General features: G+C 40.6%; 2 protein-coding genes across 3 annotated transcripts; both read left to right on the top strand.

Moving 5' to 3' along the window:
- The first annotated feature begins 1,093 nt into the window (after nucleotides 1-1,093).
- On the top strand, nucleotides 1,094-13,531 carry LOC120723330 (beta-glucuronidase-like). Its single transcript, XM_040014736.1, has 13 exons — nucleotides 1,094-1,408; nucleotides 3,121-3,306; nucleotides 3,780-3,961; nucleotides 4,070-4,212; nucleotides 7,457-7,644; nucleotides 8,635-8,787; nucleotides 8,932-9,110; nucleotides 10,425-10,571; nucleotides 11,341-11,425; nucleotides 11,816-11,992; nucleotides 12,073-12,208; nucleotides 12,678-12,839; nucleotides 13,170-13,531. Exons 1-12 carry the CDS (start codon nucleotides 1,193-1,195, stop codon nucleotides 12,827-12,829), a joined length of 1,944 nt encoding a protein of 647 aa, XP_039870670.1. The 5' UTR covers nucleotides 1,094-1,192; the 3' UTR covers nucleotides 12,830-12,839; nucleotides 13,170-13,531.
- A 6,712-nt stretch (nucleotides 13,532-20,243) lies between these two features.
- Nucleotides 20,244-21,951, top strand: LOC120723335 (polyubiquitin-B). 2 transcript variants are annotated; one of them, XM_040014741.1, is made up of 2 exons: nucleotides 20,244-20,355; nucleotides 21,044-21,951. In XM_040014741.1, the coding sequence occupies exons 1-2, from the start codon at nucleotides 20,271-20,273 to the stop codon at nucleotides 21,739-21,741; spliced, it is 783 nt and encodes a 260-aa protein (XP_039870675.1). In that variant the 5' UTR covers nucleotides 20,244-20,270; the 3' UTR covers nucleotides 21,742-21,951. The 2 variants fall into 2 exon arrangements, with proteins under 2 accessions (XP_039870675.1, XP_039870676.1); XM_040014742.1 differs by having other exon boundaries at nucleotides 20,260-20,372.
- Nucleotides 21,952-23,055: the final 1,104 nt, after the last annotated feature.

Here is a 23,055-nt window from a genome sequence, read left to right as displayed (position 1 = left end):
TAGTTGTGCTTAGGTCGTTTTTATAATATAAATATAGTATAATTGTAAATTTGGATAGAGTTTAAACAGAGGTTTAGGTAGGTGAAAAAGGTTTAATATGTTTGTAAGCAACAGGTCACTGTATGCATGGCATTATGATTGGAAACTGAGCCACAGTCAAAATTTGATTCTAGACAGTGTCATGGACCCTCAGTGCTCCTGGCCGACTCACCTCTCTCTCTCTCTCTCTCTCTCTCTCCGTGTGTGTGTATGTGTGTGTGTGTACTAACTACACCCTGTGTTTCAGAGGCTGTTCTTCCTCCATCTCCTGCCTACCAACATTGTGCACCTGGGCTGATTATCTCACCTGTGGGTTATTTGATTATGAGCTGTCTCCTACTTAAGCTTGATGAAGCAGTTCACTCAAGGCTGGATTTTTAACTAAGAACTGTTAGTGGACTTGGCCCTCCTGTGGTTAAACATTTATGTCCTTTGACTCCTGCTCCCTTCTGCCCAGGATATTTGGGTGTTAGTAATCCTCCCAGAGTGATCTTGTGGCAAGGAGTGAGGGCTTGATTAAAATGGTGTCTTCTTGAGACTGTAACTGGGAAGTTGTGGATTACACTGGATCTATCGGTTGTCTCCAGTTGTTGAACCTTTAAGTGTAAACAAAAGCACTGAACTGTGAATCTGCATTTCGAATTCATGTGAAAACAGATATGACAAACAGACATATTGTGCTAAGTTAGTTTCTTTGGTGACATCCTGGATGTTTCCCGCCTACTTTAATGTCACATTAGAAGAACTAAAACATTTAATTCTGAATATAGCAGCTGATTTTTTTTTAATTTTCCTTTTTTTAAGGAAGATGAAAAGTGAGGAAACTGTGTCTGTCGGCCAAAAAATAAAGCAAAACAAAAAAAACCCAACGCTGGCAGGGAAACTGTCGGCAGGGTAAACCTACTATTTTTAATAAAAGGTTTATGCTTAGCGTTGAAATGCGAAACTTCGTCTGTCTCCAGCCTGAAAGAGTTAAAGATTAGCTTGAGGGGAGAAAATGACAGGACTGAAAAAAGGGAAGAGCGTTGGAGGGCTTTAAGCAGAAAAGCGGTAGGGATGTTACGTAATGCCGTTGTCACGTGACCTCTAAAGCGGAACAACAAAGAAAACTTCGGGGTTCGTCTCCGAGAGGGCAGTAGAAGAGGGCTTCAGGATGTCTGTACCTGGAAGTTTCGCGGTGCTCCGTGTCTTGTGGTTGTTATCAGTGTTTGGCACGGTGCTCCCGCTGGACGGCGGCATGCTCTTTCCCCGGGAGTCCACCTCCAGGGAGGTGAAGGAGCTGAACGGGCTGTGGGATTTCAGGGCTGACGGGTCCCCCAACAGGAACGAGGGCTTCGAGAAGGCTTGGTACAAACGTCGGCTGGCAGAGGTGAGCGGGAACGGAGGTGATAGCAGGTCAGATGAAATAAATCAGCCCACTTTGTTTTACTATTGACAGGGTTGTTGTAACCCTGTCAATAGTAAAACAAAGTGCACATACAGTAATGTGCACATTTTACTCTCTGTAAACAAGAGCCTTTAAACATCCTGCAATTATGTAGTTATACCAAAAAAATAATCGTAAATAAAAGTTACTTGGAATGCCATAAACGTGTTAACACAAATACGAGAAACCCTCATAAACATTTTGGGTTGACTCATTCATACGTTTAGCTAGGAACTGGGTGTTCAAAACTAAGTTACAAAGCCCGGGTGGAAAGTCTCATGACCACTGCGAACTGAAGCTTTCGTGCATCCTCAGTTTGGATAGGTGGCTTTTCTGCTGCTGGAACAAGCCTGGTAAACTCCCAGAAAGCCTAAAAGTCGTTATCGGCAGCAACCACAGCAGAGTTCACTAATGCTTGCTCTAAGAACACATGATCCACTGGATGTGTTGTTTATCCACAGCTTTACATTAGCAAAAATAGATTTTTATACCTGTTATACCTATCACATCAAGTTTGAGGAGGTAACTTATAGAAAACTAAAAAAGAAAGAAAGAAAAAGCTTTAGAAATAACAAATTTAGACATTGTTACTTGATTTTCATTTTGCATAACCATAATTGGAAGCATTCAATTAACTTTACTTAAGCTACCTTCAAAGTAGGTGACATCTAAGTCCACAAAAATATGAGGTTATAACAAAAACAGTGTTTTTGCAATATATAATTTATTTTATAAAGTGGTTCATTATGCATTGCATCGAATTATTAAGCAACTGAAACCACCTCACATATGTTGACGCAACAGGAGGGGAAATGATATTTGCTGAAACATGCTGATCATTAGTCACAGCCTGCTGTTTTTAACAGTCTCAAAGTTTTTTTTTGCTATGCTGCATGATGATTTTTCAAAACCAAAACATGTTGATCATAATTGATAGTCTGGCATACTAAGTAAAATTAGAGTTGTGCAAGGCCTTTATGTGTCATTGTTTCACAGAATACCATTATCAATTCATGGCAATAGCAAAAAAAAAAAAAGAGTGTCCAGTCACTTTGGAGATGGTTATCAGACTGTTTCAAAACAGTTACACAATTCTCACATGTTTTAAATGTTTCCGTGTTTCACAAAGCCTTGCTTTAAACCAAGCACAAATGGATACATTCCTGTCAGATTGTCTTGTTTTGAGGTGTTTAGAGGCATTTATTGCAGAAAATATTCACAATTTCACAAGGAAAAATAAACAAGATGAGAACTTTGTGGGGATAGGTTCATTGAAAAATCTAAATTGCTCATAGGTGTGAATGCGGGAGTGAATGTGAGTGTGAATGGTTGTCTGTCCCTGTGTGTTAGCCCTGCGACAGACTGACGACCTGTCCAGGGTGTACCCCGCCTCTCGCCCTATGACAGCTGGGATAGGCTCCAGCACCCCCACGACCCTAAAAAAGGATAAGTGGAAGCGAGTGGATGGATGGAGAACAAAGGTCAAAACCTTACATTATAAATATTTGGCAAATGCACACGAAGGGGGCTAACTATGAATTCAGAGAATCAAAATGAAGTCAAATACATAAACATGTGTATTGCCTACTTTCAAATGGCTGCTACAGGGATCCCTGTAAAGTCCTGTCTTCTCTTTGTTGTTTTATATTCTTTAGACCGGCCCAGTGATTGAAATGCCAGTTCCTGCCAGCTACAATGACATCACACAGGACCCCACACTAAGAGATTTCATTGGCTGGGTGTGGTATGAGCGAGAGGTGTTCGTGCCGGCCCGCTGGATCTCCGATGAGGGAACAAGAGTGGTTCTTAGAGTGGGAAGTGCTCACTATTACTCAATAGTGGTGGGTATCATGATAATTGTAAAAATATTTATTTATTATTATTTATTTTTACAAACATATTAATTATTATTTTATTAATTATTAATGATATTTATTTGAAAATGATCCAAAAACACACATAATGAAACAATTTCTTGGAAAATATATACTTATTTTAAGAAAACTAGGACAGCAGCATCTGTATTTCCTGATATAAGGTCTGAACTGTTTAAAAGTTTGTTTGTTGCTTGGTAATGCAACAAATGTTTTCAGTAGATGACAAGTTTGGGCTGCAGGCAGGCTAGTTTAGAACCTAAACTCAATAAAACTGTTGATTCAGGCTGTTGTGATACATGCAGACTGTGGTTTGCCATCATTTTGCTAAAATAAGGAAGAAATGTATTGTTTCAAAATACATCCTTGCTTCATTGTAAATAAGATTGTGTGTCACTAAATTGTAGCTCATGTAAAACGGTGATCATTCTCTGTTGCAGTGGGTGAATGGAGAGAAAGTGACAGAGCATGAAGGTGGCCATCTTCCTTTTGAGGCAGAGATTAGTAGTTTAATCCGCAGGGACCCAACGAAGCCATGCAGAATCACCATTGCTGTAAACAACACTCTAACTTTGGAGACTCTTCCTCCAGGCACCATCCAGTACATGAATGACCGTACCAGGTACCCTCATTCTTTGGTTCATATTTTTAACTTTATTGCCACCCTTTAAAACTTTAAGCTGATGCATCAGTGAGAATGTAGATGATGTGAAGACTGTTCGGTCTGCAGGTATCCTGATGGTTTTTTTGTGCAAAACATCTACTTTGATTTCTTCAACTATGCTGGGATACATCGTCCTGTACTGTTGTATACTACTCCTAAGGTGTATGTGGATGACATCATAGTGGAGACCAACTTCATGGATAACACTGGTAAATTCATTTCAAATTTCCTTACTAGCACCAAAGAATATGTGAGCAGGTAAACTGATGGACAACCCCAATTCTAAAAGTGTTGGAACAATGTGTTAATGAAAACAAAATGCAATGATTTGCAAAACAAAAACAAATTTATTCAGAGACTACAGAAAACTCATTAAATATTTAAACTGAGACATTTGGCCTGTATTTGTATAGCGCTTTACATAGTCCCTAAGGACCCCAAAGCGCTTTACACATTCAGTCGTCCACCCTTCACACACACATTCACACACTGGTGATGGCAAGCTACATTGTAGCCACAGCCGTCCTGGGGCGCACTGACATTTCACTATTTCATGACAAATATTGGTTCATTTTGAATTTGAGGTTGGAAAATAAGTGGTACTCAAAAGAAACCAATGAATGAATATTACAACTAATTAGTTTAACTGGCAACAAGTGAGTAACATGAAGAGCATCTTAGAAAGGTAGACTTTCTCAGAAGTAAAGCTAGGCAGAAGTTTGCCAGTCCGCAAAAAACTGTATCTACATATTGTGAAACAATTGCAGAATAATGTTCTTCATTGTAAAATTGTGAAATTATTCTCTCGGCATTTAGCCCATTCACTCAGGGCAGGCACTAATCAGACGCCCGGGGAGCAGTGTGTAGGGACGGTACCTTGCTCAGGGGTACCTCACGGCATGCTACCTACTTAGCTATCCCTGCCCCTAAAACCTTGCTCTCCCCAGATAGCTCTTCCAGCTGCACCAGGGGAACACAGAGTCATTTCCAGGCAAGATGAGAGATATTCTCTCCAGCATGTGCTGGGTATACTCCGTGGCCTCCTCCCAGTAGGACATGTCCAGTATACCTCCATAGTTTTACAGCATGTTTTGTAAATTACCACATTTTGCTCGACATCCTTCTCGTGAAATCCAAACAACACTGAGTCAAATTCCCTGCTCGTCTGAAACTTCCACTGTTGCCATATTTTTCCCTATCTGGTAGTGTATAAACACGCATGCTCAGCCCTGTGTGCCAGGTAGAAAAATTTCCAGTTGGGATTAATGATGCATTCTCAGCGTGTGGGAGTAAAAAAACAAACCAAAAAAAACCCAACTCAGATTGAATTAAATGCAGACAGCTTAATATTGACATGACCATTTATACTCCATGGTTACGATAAAGCCATTTTAACCATCGTAGGTGGGAAAAACTCTCACATACTCAGCTCTACTTCATGCTCGGCTATGAATAGCTACAGTGCTACCACCACCTGATAAAGTCAAGAGGACCACAACATCTACAAAAAGAGATTTTAAGGTCATTAAGTTGGAGGCCTTCTGCCACCTGAGTTGAAATTAGGTCCATAAAAACTTTGAACAGAATCATTAGTAAAGGATAGCCCTGGCAAAATCCAATGCCCACTGCAGATGAGTCTGACTTATTGCCAGAAATGCAGGCCAAGCTCTTAATGTACCGTAATTCCCGGACTACAGAGTGCACCTGATTAAAAGCTGCATGCTCTAATTTTAGAAAGAAAATCAATTTTGTACTTGTATAGGCCGCACCGGCTTTTAAGCCGTATGCGTTTCACTCGTAATATGAGATATTTACACAGAAATATTACACGTGAGGATTTTTAACGTTTAATTTAATCCGTAAGGTAACATAAACATGGTAACACAAACGTTATGGTAACATACAAAAATACATACCTCAAATGCTTTTGTTCCTCGAACAGCGCCTGTAACACGGCTACCTTTAAGTATACGTACGTATCGGTAACACACAAATTACATTGCTTATGTTTTTATTACGGAACAGTGCACAAACAACATTACAACGTCTCTTAACAACCGGTAAAAATATATACCGTATATATACTACTTATCAATTTTATTGGTCTACTGTTACCAGGCAAAAATGTTTTTGGCCTCATGAAAAAAAAAAAAAAAATGCATAAGCCGCAGTGTTCACAGTGTGGGGAAAAAAGTAGCGGCTTATGACCCGAAAACTACGGTAGTTGCACGAGGACTAAATAACTCCTAACAAAAGGCTAGAAACCCCTCTTACCCTAGCAGCACGGTCCACAGAATAGCCTGAGGGGCACAGTCGAATGCCTTCTTCAAGTCTACAAAACACATGTAGACTGGATGGCTGAACTCCCACACACTTTTAAATATCCTTAAAAATAAAAATGTTCCTCTTGAATCTGAGGTTCCGCTAACATGCAGACTCTACTTTTCGGTACTCTGGAATAGATCTTCTCAGGGAGGCTGAGGAGTTTGATTCCCTTGTAATTGGAGCACACCCTCCGAGTCCCTTCTTAAATGTGGAAACCACCATCCCAGTCTGCCAATTCAGAGGCACTGCCCCAGATCTTGACATGACGTTGCAGAGGCGTGTAAACCAAGTCAGCCATACAACATCTAGAGCCTTCAGGAAATCAGGAGCAATCTCATACTACCGAGGGGCGCTGCCACCAAAGAGTTATATTACCTCAGTGACCTGACCGCAGTGATGGGCGAGTGATCCTCAGACCCTACGTCCTCTACAGAAGAGGTGACAGTGGGATTAAGGAGGTACCTGAAGTTTACCTGACTATATCCTCATTTAAAGTCAGTAGTGCCGCTCTGCACTATAGACCATGTGAGTAGAGCACCACTTTCCCCTCCTAAATCATTTGACGGTTTGACAGAATCACTCTGAGGCAGTCTGAAAGTCTTTTTCGTCACTGAACTCCTCACACCCAAGCTTTTGCTTTAGCCACCTCCTGAGCCATGTCTGCCTGGCCTGCGTGGCCTGTGCCACTTTGGTGGCAGCAGATGAGTACGGACCCATCTGCTGCCACCAAAGTGGCACAGGCTAACCAAGTCCTCTACAGCTCGATAGCTCTCTTCACCTTTGTTGTCCACCACTGGCTCAGGGATTACCACCACAACCGACATCAACCACTTTGCACCTGCAAATGGATGCTGCATCCTTGAGACTAAAGAGGAGCGGGACAGTCTGGATTCTTATCTGCACTCAAAAGTCTGCATCTCTGAACACATGAGGGTGCATCATGGTGATTTCAAAAATCACAGATTTTACAAATTAGTGCATTCTCTTTTTATTTACATGTTACACAGCATCCCAACTTTTTTTTTTGGAACTGTGCAAAAACATAGTGAATAGGATCCACATTAATACAACACAGATTGAATGTGCTATTACTATTTATCAGATATTGCTGTTTCTTCTGGATTCTAGGTCTTGTTGGATACAAAGTATCTGTTCAAGGTGCTGCAACAGCCACCCTGAAGGTTACTCTGATGGACAAAGATGGCCACTGTGTGGCCTCCTCTAACACACCATCTGGAGTCCTCAAAGTTGTAGATGTGAAGCTGTGGTGGCCGTACTTGATGCACGAGAATCCAGGTTACCTTTATTCTATGGAGGTAAGACAACATGCTTGCAGGCAGGGAAGTGTGTTCCTGCGGTGTGATGTGGTTTGACAATATGGCCATTAGATTTGTGAGGCTCATTAAGGGGGTTTGTTAAGAAGTAATGATCTTTTATTAATTGGTTAGTAGAGTGTAAACAGTGTAAAAATCACAGTTTATATACCACGAGGAAAAGCGGAAACCAGGATTTTGACTTATCCAGGTAACTTAAGGGTTAACCCTGGGTTTTTGCTATTTTTATTTGGATCTAATGTCTTTGTCTTAGAAGCAACTTTAATCTTTGATTTTTTTTTTTAAATTTATTGTTCTATAAACATTAGCCCAATATGCAAGTTTCAATTCAACTGAAAGTGCCACATTTTCCCTGATTCTTTTATTCACAGCATGTTTTAAGTGCATTATAGATTCTCTGCTGGGGGAATACTTTTTATATTCGCAGCTTGTTAAGCTGTACCTTACAAAAACCACTGAATGAACCCTAAACTGTGTGTTGCATTGTCACAAGAATGTGCGTGTATTAACCTTGTGATTTAGAAAATATATAAATATTATTATACTTGATACTAATCTGCTGCTAAACCTCTCTTATACTGGAAAATTGAAATACTAGCAATCACAAAACACACCAAGAATACCTGTTCAGTAAATTAAATATATTTCACTTTAACATGAAATGCTTATGTAATGTTAGCTTATTCTTATGCTAATATTAGTAAGCTTCTCAGCAACCATCCTAACATTTTAGTCGGTGTCTTGTTGACATAAACATAATAACATTTTAAATAAATGATGTGCTGCCATGTCTGTTTGAAAACAGTTTGTTTAATTACGTGGGATCATGATTTTGTTTTGATATCAAATTGGCTACAGAGAATTGCACAGTTCTACTGGTATTGGTGCCAACTGCTACATTTCTGGTGACATCATGTCTGCTGAAGAAGATGTAAAGAACAACATTTCTACCATTTGTACTTTAACCTCTAGGTCCACCTAATAGCAGTCAGTGAGACATCAACATATGAGGATTTGTATACTCTGCCAGTCGGCATCCGCACAGTCAACGTTACCAAGACCCAGTTCCTCATTAACAACAAGCCGTTTTATTTCCATGGTGTTAATAAACATGAGGACTCTGATGTGAGTACCACTAGAGGGATGAAAATCCAGGATGACTCTGTCTTATTTGTCTTTGAAACAATGTGTCAACATTAATTTGAATCACAATTAAGAGACTTAATTTAATGACCTCATCTTTGTTTTCCTGGTTTTAATGTGTTGTAGATTCGAGGTAAAGGATTGGACTGGCCCCTAATTGTAAAGGACTTTAACTTAATTAAGTGGTTGGGAGCCAACTCGTTCCGTACCAGCCACTACCCCTATGCTGAGGAGATCCTGCAGATGTGTGACCGTCATGGGATTGTGGTGATAGATGAGTGCCCAGGTGTTGGCATCAAAGACATGTAAGTGTCACTAAACACATCTCTGTAGCCCATGAGTATGTTTGAGGTCAACAGTGAGAAAATCTGTGTTACAATGTGTGAAGATATGGAGAAACTTACATATTGGTATGGCAATCCTGTGACTCAGCACAAGTAGGGATGGGTACCGGTATCCGGTGCCATGATGGCACCGGTTCTGACATAAACGGTAGTAACCAGACCGAAAATCAGCGCACATTTCGGTGCTTTATTTCGGTGCTTTTTTTTTTTTCCTGAGCTGTGATAGACTTTAGATTCTAGCCAATCATTTTACGTTTCCGAGGATAGTAGGCGGGGCCAGGTACGTACGTTCTTTTAGAGCAGAGCTACAGATTAAAATGCCCAAGGCGAAGCGGTCAAAAGTCTGGCTGTACTTCACAGCAAAATATGCAAACTCAGCAGCCTGCAACAAGTGCTTTAAGCTGATACTGTGATACTGTCAAAGGAGGTAACACCTCAAATCCGATGAAACACCTGGCGACACATAGCGTTTTTGTTTTTTTTTAAAAGCCGAGAAATGCGCCGTATTTGATAGCTTGTTGCGAGACCTCACACCGAGCACATCTACTGCGGGTGGGTTGCCTGTTATCGGACCCGGAGTTAGCAACATCCCCCAAAAACCCGAAGAGTAGAGTCCTGGCCCCTAGCCCTGTCAGTGTAGCAGAAATGATGACGGATGATGATGCAGCAGCAGCCGTTCTTCTCTGCGTGAGTAGCTTAATGTTGTTCGTGTGTAATTTACGTTGAGTAGGCTAACCACGTTATTATATTAATGCAGTAAGGTGAACTAGCAAACACCGTCGTAGTTATATGCGGCTGTCTTCTTGTTTGATGGCAGATACTCCCTTCACCCTGGCCAAAAAGGCTAAAATGACCAAAGAAAAAGTGGAAAACAGTTTTTGGACAAAGTTTGTGTTTTTTCCATTGTTTAAGCACTGCTCCCAGCCAAGAGTGATACCATATATGCCCCATAGCTGCAGAAAAGGCTAACATTGTTATCTTTTAACAAAAAAAAACAGCTGAACATGAGAGGTATTTGGACCAATTTTGTGTTCTCCATTCTTTAAGCACCGGTTTGAGCACCGTTTAAGCACCGGCACCGTTTCAAAAGTACCGGTTTGGCACCGGTATTGGATAAAACCTAAACGATACCCATCCCTAGTTGTGAGTTAGGTCTTTACTTCTTGCAGTGCTAGCTTTGTCTTGTGGTCTCTGTAGAGCCCAAAAGATGGACTGATCTAAGTTGTTAGTCTTTCAGCTCAGGCTGAGTTGTGTTCTTTTGTGCCTTGCTGATAGTCGCAGTTTTGGAAACGCCTCTCTGTCTCACCACTTGGTTGTCATGGACGAGCTTGTGCGCCGGGACAAGAACCATCCCTCTGTGGTCATGTGGTCGGTAGCCAATGAGCCCGCCTCAGAAATGCCTCCTGCTGAATTTTATTTCAAGTGAGTACAGGTTATTTTTCTTTTGAGGTGTAAAGCACTTATTATAGCCACTGTTCAAATAGTCATCACTACACAATCAAGCAACATGATGCCAGATGGTTCAATTTGTTTTTAAACTGTAAATTTAAATGGTAATTCAAACATATGTTCTGTCATGCTGAAGGCCTAAGAGAATAAAATAGTTCAGATTAAACTGGTACTTGTGGCTGCTCTCATATTTCACATGGAGTCGCCACAGCAGATGGATGTGCTGAGGTTGGGACTGGGTTTATGCAGCTCTTGATCGAGTGACCACTATACCATGGAGCCACCAATTACTTCCGATTAAAGACTAATGGTAAATGGCCTGTATTTGTATAGTGCTTTTCTAGTCCCTAAGGACCCCAAAGAGCTTTACACAACCAGTCATCCACCCATTCACACACACATTCACACACTGGTGATGGCAAGCTACATTGTAGCCACAGCCACCCTGGGGCGCACTGACAGAGGCGAGGCTGCCGGACACTGGCGCCACCGGGCCCTCTGACCACCACCAGTAGGCAACGGGTGAAGTGTCTTGCCCAAGGACACAACAACCAAGACTGTCCAAGCCGGGGCTCGAACCGGCAACCTTCCGATTACAAGGCGACCTCCCAACTCTTGAGCCATGATTGATAGAAAAGAAATGTTTTTCTGTCATTGATTATGTGACATTCTAACTATGCATCTGATAATCCTGGTGACTCCTCAGGTATATCAACGTCAACAACATTTGTTTTCCTTGCAGGACTTTGATAAAGCATACCAAAGCTCTGGACCATACCCGACCTGTCACCTACATCACAGACAGTAACTATGCCAGGGACAAAGGGGTGAGCTTCCACAGCCTTCACCTCACTATCAAGAATATATTAAACTAGCAAAAGATGCACAGCACTTTAAGACCACCCTTGAGTAGCAATTTACAATTTAGCAACAAGCCTCCACCTGTGACCCCACCCCCCACCCCACGGGAATCCCTTAAAATCCATCCATGAAGGAATGGCTGTGCGAGTACACAAAGTTTTATGGAAATACATTTTACAATTTTTGTCTAACAACAAATATGCTTTAAGCTTGTACATGAATAATAAAGGAAAGCTCAAGAAGGTGGAGTTCTCTTGTGGCCTTTAAAATATTTTTAAAAAAATATGTCGTCATCATGTTGAAGAATACCTCTAAAATATTTTAAATCTAATTTTTTTTTTTCCCCCGCCATCTAGGCTCCCTTTGTAGATGTTGTATGTGTAAACAGTTACTTCTCCTGGTACCATGATCCAGGCCACTTGGAGGTCATTCCTATTCAGCTCAACGCTCAGTTTGAGAACTGGTATGGAAAGTACAAGAAACCCATAATCCAGAGTGAATATGGAGCAGATGCACTTCCAGGGCTTCACATGGTGAGACTAAACTCACTCACTCAGTGACCTAGTCACATGTCACTTCAGCATCTTTAACAAGTTTTACTGTCACTCTACAGGATCCGCCCATGATGTTCACTGAGGAGTACCAGAATGCTCTCCTGCAGAGCTACCATGATGTGTTTGACCAGAAGAGGAAGCAGTATGTTATTGGTGAACTCATCTGGAACTTTGCAGACTTCATGACTGCACAAGGTACTGCAGCTTCAAAATCAAGCAACCTGTAGAACCAGAACTGCTGCCGTTTTCCCTGTTTCTACAGTACTGATAGTATACAGTATAGCCTATGTTTTGTCTAAAGATGAGAGCTCTTTTCCTCCTAGGTGATAGTTTATATCAGGAGATTAAAGGGAAACTCAAAAGGAAATCTGGGCTATAAAACAAAATGGCAACATAGTCAAGTTTCTAGATGAACTTCTGTGGAAAGAAATGACCCCTCTTGACATTCTACACACACCATTTGACACACACTACAACTACTGGATTCTACACACTGTCACTTTAACCAATTTAAATCTGCACTGCACAAGTTTTTGCACAAATTGTAAATACCAAACAATTGTCTTAAATTATCTTAATATTTAATACTTAGTACTCGCAGCTTTATTCAGTCACCTTATTATATTCTGCCCTGTAACAATGATATTTAATTGTCTGTCTACAGCAATCCATCGTGTGGTGGGGAACAAGAAGGGTATTTTTACCAGGCAAAGGCAGCCTAAAGCAGCAGCCTTCATCTTGAGGAGGAGGTACTGGAGACTGGCTAATGAGACGTGGAGACTGCCTCCTTGGACTAAATACCCCTGTTCACTCTGAAACTTTGAAGGTAACCAGTCTGGGACATGCTCCGAACCTGCCAATATAATTCCCTCCTGTTGGGCCCCGAGGAGGGAATTCTGTGGGGACTCCACACTGGACTTGTGCATGTGGGGCCTCTGTAATCTAGCCTATGTGGGGCCCAAAGAACTGTTTCTCTTTTGGGGAATTCTGTGGGCACTCTGTCAGCAACCCATAGTGGGCTTGCCAACTTGTGGGCTGTGTTGGTCTGCCCACAGTACCCCCACAAGGGGGGATGTTTGCTTGGTGTTGAACACTTTGCTGCAGCTCTTTTACTAATATGTCTCTCTATCTTTTGTATTGTTTTGGGTTTTTTCAGATTGATGCAGAAGACCCATCAAGTCCCACCATGGTGACATGCCACTACTTGATTCTGTGAGCACGGTAGCAGAACAGACTAATCTTCTGCTGTCGCTTCTGAGGATGCAGTATGATCAGTAGACTCCTGCTCTGACTATTGTTCATCTAAAGTGACCTTGGAGTCATTTTCTATACATTGAGCCCTGTGCTGCTCATTTAAATCCAAAACCTGCTGCTAGTTCAGTCATGGTGATTAAGGAATGATTTTTTTAGTTTGTTTGTTTGTGTATTCAAATTCAAATTTTATTTGTCACGTACACAGTCGTACACAGTCATACACAGTACGATATGCAATGAAATGCTTAGACAACTGCTCGTGACCTAAAGGGAAAAAAAAGAAAAGGTTATGAATAAGATGGGAAATAAATATGAAAAATTAAAAAGGGTAAATTTAACTAGGAAGGAATGGTTGTTGTTGTTGTTGTTGTTGTTTTTACGAAAAAGAATGACCTCTAAGTTAAAAAAGGTTGTCTCTGAACCATCTTTGAACTCTAAGTACTTTAAAGCCTTGTATACACTGGAAGCAATTTGCTCATCGCACATCGCTTTGAAGCTAAAGGCTCTATGCTTTTGGACATTCCAGATTCAGGTTACCTAGGTGATCCCCTTTGTATTTACTAAAAGGTCAGATGTCAATCAGTGCTATTCTTCACTCTCATTGGTAGTTGCTTCAGTCTCTCGCCCGAGAGTTCAGAAAGTTCAGAAAACAAAGTGGCTATCACCTATTTTTCGAAAAATAGGTGATAGCCACTTTTTTTTTTTTTCTTTTTTCTTTTTTTTTTTTGCCTAAAGTCACTTGAAGTGAATATCGTTTACTTTCTGTGGTCTCTCATCACCATGTCACTGCAAATCACTTTCAGTGTGTATGCAGCTTTACAAGTATTATCAGCCGTTCCAGTCACTATGAAGTCACCCACACCAAATAAAGAATAAAAGCAAAGTTAGGCCTGTTTTACAATAAAGAAGAGCTAGTCTTTGCTATCTGATTGTGGTGATAACATTATTTTATTTCTGTTTTATTTTTGCTTCAAAAATCTTTCATTCAAGGCTAAGTACAGTGAAGATGCATCATCGGCATTGGATGGGACTTGTATCGCGTATGCCTTGCTAGCACCAGGATGAACCCCTTTTTGCCTTCAGAACTGCTTTTACTCTGTAACATAGAGTCAACAAGGCACTGGAAAGATTCCTCAGGCATTTATCTGTTGCTCATCTATGATAAAAATCTACCATTCCACCACATACCAAAGGTGCTCTATAGACTGAGATCTAGTAACTTTGGAGGTCATGTGAGTAAAGTGAACTCATTTTCATGCTCAAGAAAACCAGTTTGAAATTTGTGATTTGAGCTGTGTGACATGGCATAGTATCCTGCTGGCAGCAGACCTCATAAGATGGGTAAGACCGTGATCCTAAATGATCCTGAATGGACATGGTCAGTAACTGTACTCAGGTTGGTTGTACCATTTTAAACTGTGCTCAATGGCACTCAAAGGCCATGTCATTAGATACAAGGTGTCATGTGTATTTTCTGTCCTGATACATAAAACTGTATAAATGAAAAAGGTTGTACTGAAAATGACTGTCTGGAAGAACATTCTCTTTCTTGCAAGCAGATTCTGATCTTGCACTGCATGTTTAACCAGTGGGGTTAGATTCTGGGTCCATTGTTATTCTCCTTTTACAAGTTTCCTTTAGCCGCTATCAATCTTTTTTGGGCCTTTTTTAAAAACAATCATTTTTATGCCAGTGACATTCAACTGTACAGACTGTCGTTCCTATTTTGCTGTGATCAGACAGTCGATTAACATTTCTAAATAAAGTATCACACCAACTACAAAGCAGTTACTTGTGTGTTGTTAATGACTCCTGGTATCTTTTAAAAATTCTAAGTAAATGATTAACGAAATATTTAAATGCACATTTACTTTAAATAACAATTTACAAATGAAACTGAAAGGCAAGCAGTACCTGCAGATTGAAACAGGTCTCAGCTATCCACACAACAGAAAAAGGAATGAGACAAAGCATAAAATGATACAAAGCATTTAAGTATACATTGCAAGATACAAAAATAATCTGAAGTTTAGAAGATACTGAAATGTAAATATTACCAGAGTGTGTGTGAGTGAGGGGGGGTACTTCTAAGAGACAATGTCACACACTCAGCCATGGGGTACTTTTGATTTTACTATGCTATTAAATATAGTAATAATATTTTGAAATATGTCAATTAAAAACACAAATAAGTTTATCCCAAAACAACAGTCAGTTGATTAAATATCACAAGTGTTAACCTTATTTCGATACCACGACTGTTTACACAGAGTTTGTAATTGCAGAGAAATACTCCATCTATTTGGTGCATGTCATTGTTGAGCAGGAAGCTCAGAAAGCCCTTTGGGGCTTAAAAGGTTAATTAGGCCTCTGATATTTATTTATGCTAATTTATAGTTAAGTTAATGATAGAAAAATGAAAGCTTAGTCTACTGTTAGCATATTTATTTGAAAGGGCATTGTGTTACTTTGTTTACATAGTAGGATATACAGGGAGTGCAGAATTATTAGGCAAATGAGTATTTTGTCCACATCATCCTCTTCATACATGTTGTCTTACTCCAAGCTGTATAGGCTCAAAAGCCTACTACCAATTAAGCATATTAGGTGATGTGCATCTCTGTAATGAGAAGGGGTGTGGTCTAATGACATCAACACCCTATATCAGGTGTGCATAATTATTAGGCAATGTCCTTTCCTTTGGCAAAATGGGTCAAAAGAAGGACTTGACAGGCTCAGAAAAGTCAAAAATAGTGAGATATCTTGCAGAGGGATGCAGCAGTCTCAAAATTGCAAAGCTTCTGAAGCGTGATCATCGAACAATCAAGCGTTTCATTCAAAATAGTCAACAGGGTCGCAAGAAGCGTGTGGAAAAACCAAGGCGCAAAATAACTGCCCATGAACTGAGAAAAGTCAAGTGTGCAGCCGCCAAGATGCCACTTGCCACCAGTTTGGCCATATTTCAGAGCTGCAACATCACTGGAGTGCCCAAAAGCACAAGGTGTGCAATACTCAGAGACATGGCCAAGGTAAGAAAGGCTGAAAGACGACCACCACTGAACAAGACACACAAGCTGAAACGTCAAGACTGGGCCAAGAAATATCTCAAGACTGATTTTTCTAAGGTTTTATGGACTGATGAAATGAGAGTGAGTCTTGATGGGCCAGATGGATGGGCCCGTGGCTGGATTGGTAAAGGGCAGAGAGCTCCAGTCCGACTCAGACGCCAGCAAGGTGGAGGTGGAGTACTGGTTTGGGCTGGTATCATCAAAGATGAGCTTGTGGGGCCTTTTCGGGTTGAGGATGGAGTCAAGCTCAACTCCCAGTCCTACTGCCAGTTTCTGGAAGACACCTTCTTCAAGCAGTGGTACAGGAAGAAGTCTGCATCCTTCAAGAAAAACATGATTTTCATGCAGGACAATGCTCCATCACACGCGTCCAAGTACTCCACAGTGTGGCTGGCAAGAAAGGGTATAAAAGAAGAAAAACTAATGACATGGCCACCTTGTTCACCTGATCTGAACCCCATTGAGAACCTGTGGTCCATCATCAAATGTGAGATTTACAAGGAGGGAAAACAGTACACCTCTCTGAACAGTGTCTGGGAGGCTGTGGTTGCTGCTGCACGCAATGTTGATGGTGAACAGATCAAAACACTGACAGAATCCATGGATGGCAGGCTTTTGAGTGTCCTTGCAAAGAAAGGTGGCTATATTGGTCGCTGATTTGTTTTTTGAATGTCAGAAATGTATATTTGTGAATGTGGAGATGTTATATTGGTTTCACTGGTAAAAATAAATAATTGAAATGGGTATATATTTGTTTTTTGTTAAGTTGCCTAATAATTATGCACAGTAATAGTCACCTGCACACACAGATATCCCCCTAAAATAGCTAAAACTAAAAACAAACTAAAAACTACTTCCAAAAACATTCAGCTTTGATATTGATGAGTTTTTTGGGTTCATTGAGAACATGGTTGTTATTCAATAATAAAATTATTCCTCAAAAATACAACTTGCCTAATAATTCTGCACTCCCTGTAGATCAGTTCTTCATGAGTGCAGCATTTTCTGTAAACTCAGTAAAGGTCTGTGGCTGAATGTAGTGCAGTTACCACCAGAGGGAGCGGCACGTCTAGATTTGAAATGTCAAATTTCCAGATGTTGCTCTGGATGGGAGACACTATTGATATTGTGAATGATTTAAAGACATGGTATAAACAGAATAAATTCCAGTGATTGCAGAATCATGGAGATGACAAAATGAAGCAATATTTTAAGTTTCAAGAATTTTAGTTAAAATATTATACTCTAATGCAGATCTTAAAGCATAGAGAGACAAAATGAGAGCATTTTGATTTTTTTTAAAGGGCGATGGAGGTTAACATAGATTTTTAGCCTCAACGTGACAATATATTCCCAACCAACATTTTCTTTATTTAGTTTTAATCTGGAAACAAAAAACATGAGTAAAAATAATAATAATCTATTACTCCTAAAACAGTAACAGTCATAATATAATAATCTAGCAGTGCATATAGTATTTTTACAACTGCAAGCACTGCTGGAAATGTTGCATCACACACTCAGTCCAGCAACATTTGCCACCAACAAATGGAAACAGCGGGAGAGAGACAAAAACAGCTGCTAAACCCCCCCCCCCCTTCCCCCCCCCCCTTAGAATTCTATGATTTCTTCCAAAATCATGCTCCCACTCCCACTGCTACCCGGTTTAGTAATTATATGCTTTGTTTGATTGTCACCATGTAATTTATTATGATAAAGTCAGGCACAGGTTGTTTGCAGAAGTGGTTAAAGGATACGTTAACAAATCGTTAGAATGTGCTAAACAAAGTGATGGTAATTTATATGAGGATACTGTTACAGATATATGCTGATTAATGAATGCTCTCTCCAACATTAATTTATGGTCTGCTGTTACTACCTCCTGCCATGCAGATGAAAAACAAAACACTTTCTGTGTGCGGTGCTGGGGCATGCCCAGAGGTTCTATCTATGGATAGGAACATAGCTGGAATTTAACATAGTACATCTCACCAGCTTGGTGTGTGACCAAGCTGGTGAGCAGCATGAGGAGGAGGTGCCAGGCTGTTGTGGCTGTGTAAGGTTCTTCCACATACCATACCATACCACCTTTATTTATAAAGCACTTTAACATAAAACCAGAGTTCACAAAGTGCTGTACATGCTAAAAGCATAAGTAAAGAAAATTAACATTAACATGTTACTGAGGCCCCTACTTCTCATGGCCACAACCCACATACACCATTTCATAAACAGGGTTTCCAGCAGTATAAGATTTATTGCCAAGAAGCATAGTTGCAAAAAAAAAAAAAAAGACCAAACACAAACTGTCTCACCTTTTGTGCTCAGTTTATGTTTGCAAAAATCAGACATGAAGTCACTCAGTTTTAGGATAAGGGGTGATATCATGTAAAGGTGAAGCAGGCACTAGTTATCGCTGCAACCCTACAGATGGGAGGAAGCCCATGTTGCACAGGCTAGGACAGGTACCAGGGAGGTTAGACTAGATGGCACGCTTCTGATACTTATTAATATCTGATGAAACATATGGGAGAGATCCGAACTACTTACTCCGATGCAGGATTTAGTCTTCTTTAAGGTTTAGTGTGATAATAAAAGGCAGCTGGTGATCAATTCTGCTGCATGGCACATATGGTGTCCAAAGTTTTTCAAAATTGGACAAAGTACGGAATGCCAGAATATGTATTTATTAAAAGTGCAGTCATTTTTCACTGTTTCACTTCAGAAGGATAAATCTTTGCACAGATGATGTTTATATGTTGATTACTGACTTACTGGATTAAAATGTGAACTAAAGCATATTTTAAAGGGGTTAATGTTTTTATATTAGTCACATATGTATCCCCTCACACTTCAACACAATAACTCATGGTAAAAATATAAAAAATATATAATATTTGCATTGCCTTGTAATCTAATATATATCTTACATTGCGCAGGATGTAAATTGTTTTGGCGATCTTTTTTTCAACATGTTCAATATGAGATTTCCATGTTAACTTGTGTTCCACTATTACACCCAGAAAACGGAGTTCAGCCATAATTTATTTACATCAAACCATTTCTTTATAGTTTTTTTTTCATTTCAATAACCTCAACTTTAGCCAATTTTTTCAAGTTTTCTCCAGAATAATAAAAAGATTGTGTCATCTGCAAACAAAACAAAAATGTAACATTTTTGACACATCACAAATGTTGTTTATATATAAATTAAAAAGTAGGACAGGATCAGGAGAACCTGAACCATCCCTTAGTTATGCTGCAGGCCCAGGCTGCTGAAAGTTTCCCATGATGCACTGAGCATTTCTTCTTCATTCACCTCTCTTCACTCGGTGTTTATATAGCACTCTGCATTTAATGCATAATTATTTTTGTCACAGCTTTTGTCCTGCCTCCCTACTGTAACCCCCAACCGGTCGCAGTACATGGCTGCCCCTCTCTGAGCCTGGTTCTGGGGTCGTCTGGTTGTTGGGATTTTCTCTCTGTAGGGTCTTAAAGGACTTCGAGGGGACTATTGTTTGGTGATATATAATTGATATTAATCATAGCATAATCATACATCAATTCATATGGTTCACCTAGGTTTATCATTTTAAATGCACATGTGCAGTAGTTGTATTAATCATGCTACATATTATTATTATGACCACTGAGGCAGGGCAGCTATAGCTATACATAGTGTAAGATTAACACGGGATAAACATAACAAAAACAATAAAGTTGTGAATTATTTTTAGGGCCATTCATTTTATTCACTTTATTGGGGCAGAAAAATAGATTCATTTACTACAGTTTGAAACAAGCAAACATACAAAAGTCCGTTTAATGTAATGTAATGTAAATTTTCCCTATCAAAAGAAAACACTGGACAATACTAATACAATAAAAACTGCTAGAACATGGATCTAGTTTTATTTGCGGATGAATATCAGTCGATGACGCTTCTCCAGTATAAAAAGTCCTGTTTCCCTTGGCAACTGCAGTTAGAGGGTGGTGTCTGTGTATTGAGAGCAAGGAAACGTAAGTGAACTCAAGCTGTAAGTATGACTATGCGTTTTTTGTTAGATTTCTGACATCAACTGCTTTTCTGCTGATCTGTGAAACACATTTTAAATGTTCTTCATTTAGTTATTTTTTTTTAATGTGCGACCCAACAGCTATATAAAGAGGGACTGTAAAGATGTAACTTGTTTAGCACCTGATATACCAATTCTAAAACGAATACTGTCGTTATGTTACGTTGGAAGCAAGATGCTTTCTATGAACTATGCCGTAAAAACGCTAACGTTAACTAATAAAAATGGCTACCGTCCATTAGGGTGTAACGTCAGCTGGACAAAAAGGAGGCAAACAACAATAGCTTATGTTAAAATGGCGCTGGTACGCGAAACACCGGTTTCCTACCAGTATGTTATAAAACTGGTGTATGACTCAGTCCTGTTTATCGCGCCTGCTGGAAGGATAACTAGTAGACCGACTGATAGTGTGTATATAAAGAAAACGTATGCATAAGCCAATTTTGGTGTGCGTTTCTACAAGGAAGAAATAATTGCAAATACAGTACTATTTCACAGCATGCTGATCAAATATCTTAGTCATATCGTGTGTGTGTGTGTGTGCGCGTGTGTGTGTGTGTGTGTGTGTGTGTGTGTGTGCGCACGCGCGCGCCTTATGTTTTATTATTGGTAATATGGAATCTTTTTCACAGGAGAAAACATGCAGATCTTTGTGAAAACCCTCACTGGTAAGACCATCACACTCGAGGTTGAGCCCAGTGACACCATTGAGAATGTCAAGGCCAAAATCCAGGATAAGGAGGGCATTCCCCCCGACCAGCAGAGGCTGATCTTTGCTGGCAAGCAGCTGGAAGATGGCCGCACCCTCTCTGACTACAACATCCAGAAGGAGTCCACCCTCCACCTTGTCCTGCGTCTCAGGGGTGGCATGCAGATCTTCGTGAAGACCCTCACTGGCAAGACAATCACCCTGGAGGTTGAGCCAAGTGACACCATTGAAAACGTGAAGGCCAAAATCCAGGATAAGGAGGGCATTCCCCCCGACCAGCAGAGGCTGATCTTTGCTGGCAAGCAGCTAGAAGATGGCCGCACCCTCTCTGACTACAACATCCAGAAGGAGTCCACCCTCCACCTTGTCCTGCGTCTCAGGGGTGGCATGCAGATCTTCGTGAAGACCCTCACTGGCAAGACCATCACCCTGGAGGTTGAGCCCAGTGACACCATTGAGAATGTCAAGGCCAAAATCCAGGACAAGGAAGGCATTCCCCCTGACCAGCAGAGGCTGATCTTTGCTGGCAAGCAGCTAGAAGATGGCCGCACCCTCTCTGACTACAACATCCAGAAGGAGTCCACCCTCCACCTTGTCCTGCGTCTCAGGGGTGGCCAATAAATGATTCAATGTTTTTATTTACTTTGCAACAGAACCTAACTGAATAAAGGATTAGATTAAATTCTAGGGTGGTTTCCCTTTGATTCGAATGCATATACAGCCTTACTAAAATGCACTTGCATGATAAATCATCTTATGCTGTATATTAATCAACTTGTGTTATGTTAAGTTGGGTTTTTGATGGCTTAATAAAAATTTGAATAAACTCAGCTTCTGCCCATGCTCTTTAATAATTAGTCTTTGTTGCTTTACACCCTTTATAAGTGGAGCACACTTGTTTTTCTCTTCAGACCAGTTAAGTGAAAAGTGTTATTTACAGTTTACTGAAATTCTGGAACAGAAATTGAGCTTTTATGACTGGTCACACTGTGGCAAGATGAAGCTTGTTATTCATGAAATGCCACAGGAATCATTCAATCAATAAAACTTCATTGATCCTGAAGGTTGACCTCGAAGGAAATTGGGTTAAAGCTGCCGACCTTTGCCAGTGCCATCTTACCCTTCAGACCATACATACATTACACAAACATCACATGGGGAAGATGGGTTAGAGAGGTATAACAATGGAAAATGCACAACATGAGGAGAGACGAGGAGAAAAAAGAACTCCCCCCAGACTTTGAGAACAGGAAAAAAACACCTCAGCACATGAATCATCACATCTCGCAACATGGAAGACATAAGCTTTAGAGGGGGTGAGTGTAGGTCTGTGTCAGTGTACATGCTTGTGTGTGTGTGTGTTCCGTGTTCAGTCGAGAGAAAGTGTCCCTTCAGCCGGTTAAGCAAAAGTCAATCTTCAGTCGACACGCGGGTGGCCTTGAAGGAGGGGGAAGAGAATCGCAACACAGTCTTGTTATCTAAGGGAGAGAATTGTTATTCTGTCAGCTTTTGCCTTGAGCATCCAGCTGGCACCAGGGAGGCCACATGAGATGAAGATGGTAGTTGTTTTGGTTGGTGCGAACAAAATGCTTCAAATTTTAAAGTTGGTCTAATGTCCGTCACTGGTCACCAGGTCTCTCAATTCCTGTTGTTCTTCTTCAAGATGTTACCTATATTGCAGAGCCATGAGCTTCTCCAAGATCTTATTCATATTGTGTTCCAAAAAAACACAGTCTGAGTACTCACAGCCCTGCCCATTGTCTATCATGTTGGCCAGCCTTGTGGCGATAAGCCAGGTCCGAGCCAGCTCCAATCAGCCAGAACTCTGTTATCATGGTTCCGAATTGGATGTCATTCAAAGTCCTCCATCGAGAGTGTCGCCAGACACACGGCGCAACCGACCATCGAGTATCTGGCAGAAAACGTCTCTGCAGG

The sequence above is a fragment of the Simochromis diagramma genome, unplaced genomic scaffold, assembly GCF_900408965.1.
Source record: "Simochromis diagramma unplaced genomic scaffold, fSimDia1.1 OVJJ01000676.1, whole genome shotgun sequence".
NCBI lineage: Eukaryota > Metazoa > Chordata > Actinopteri > Cichliformes > Cichlidae > Simochromis > Simochromis diagramma.
The sequence above is the reverse complement of the archived record's forward strand: the minus strand, read 5'-3'. Positions and strand labels throughout refer to the sequence as shown.

Coding starts and splice junctions, on each gene's coding strand:
- LOC120723330 (XM_040014736.1), top strand. CDS start 1,193: ATGTCTGTACCTGGAAGTTTCGCGGTGCTCCGTGTCTTGTGGTTGTTA. Junction 1,409..3,120: donor ACAAACGTCGGCTGGCAGAG/GTGAGCGGGAAC, acceptor TATATTCTTTAG/ACCGGCCCAGTGATTGAAAT. Junction 11,426..11,815: donor ACTATGCCAGGGACAAAGGG/GTGAGCTTCCAC, acceptor CCCGCCATCTAG/GCTCCCTTTGTAGATGTTGT.
- LOC120723335 (XM_040014741.1), top strand. CDS start 20,271: ATGACGCTTCTCCAGTATAAAAAGTCCTGTTTCCCTTGGCAACTGCAG. Junction 20,356..21,043: donor TGTATTGAGAGCAAGGAAAC/GTAAGTGAACTC, acceptor TCTTTTTCACAG/GAGAAAACATGCAGATCTTT.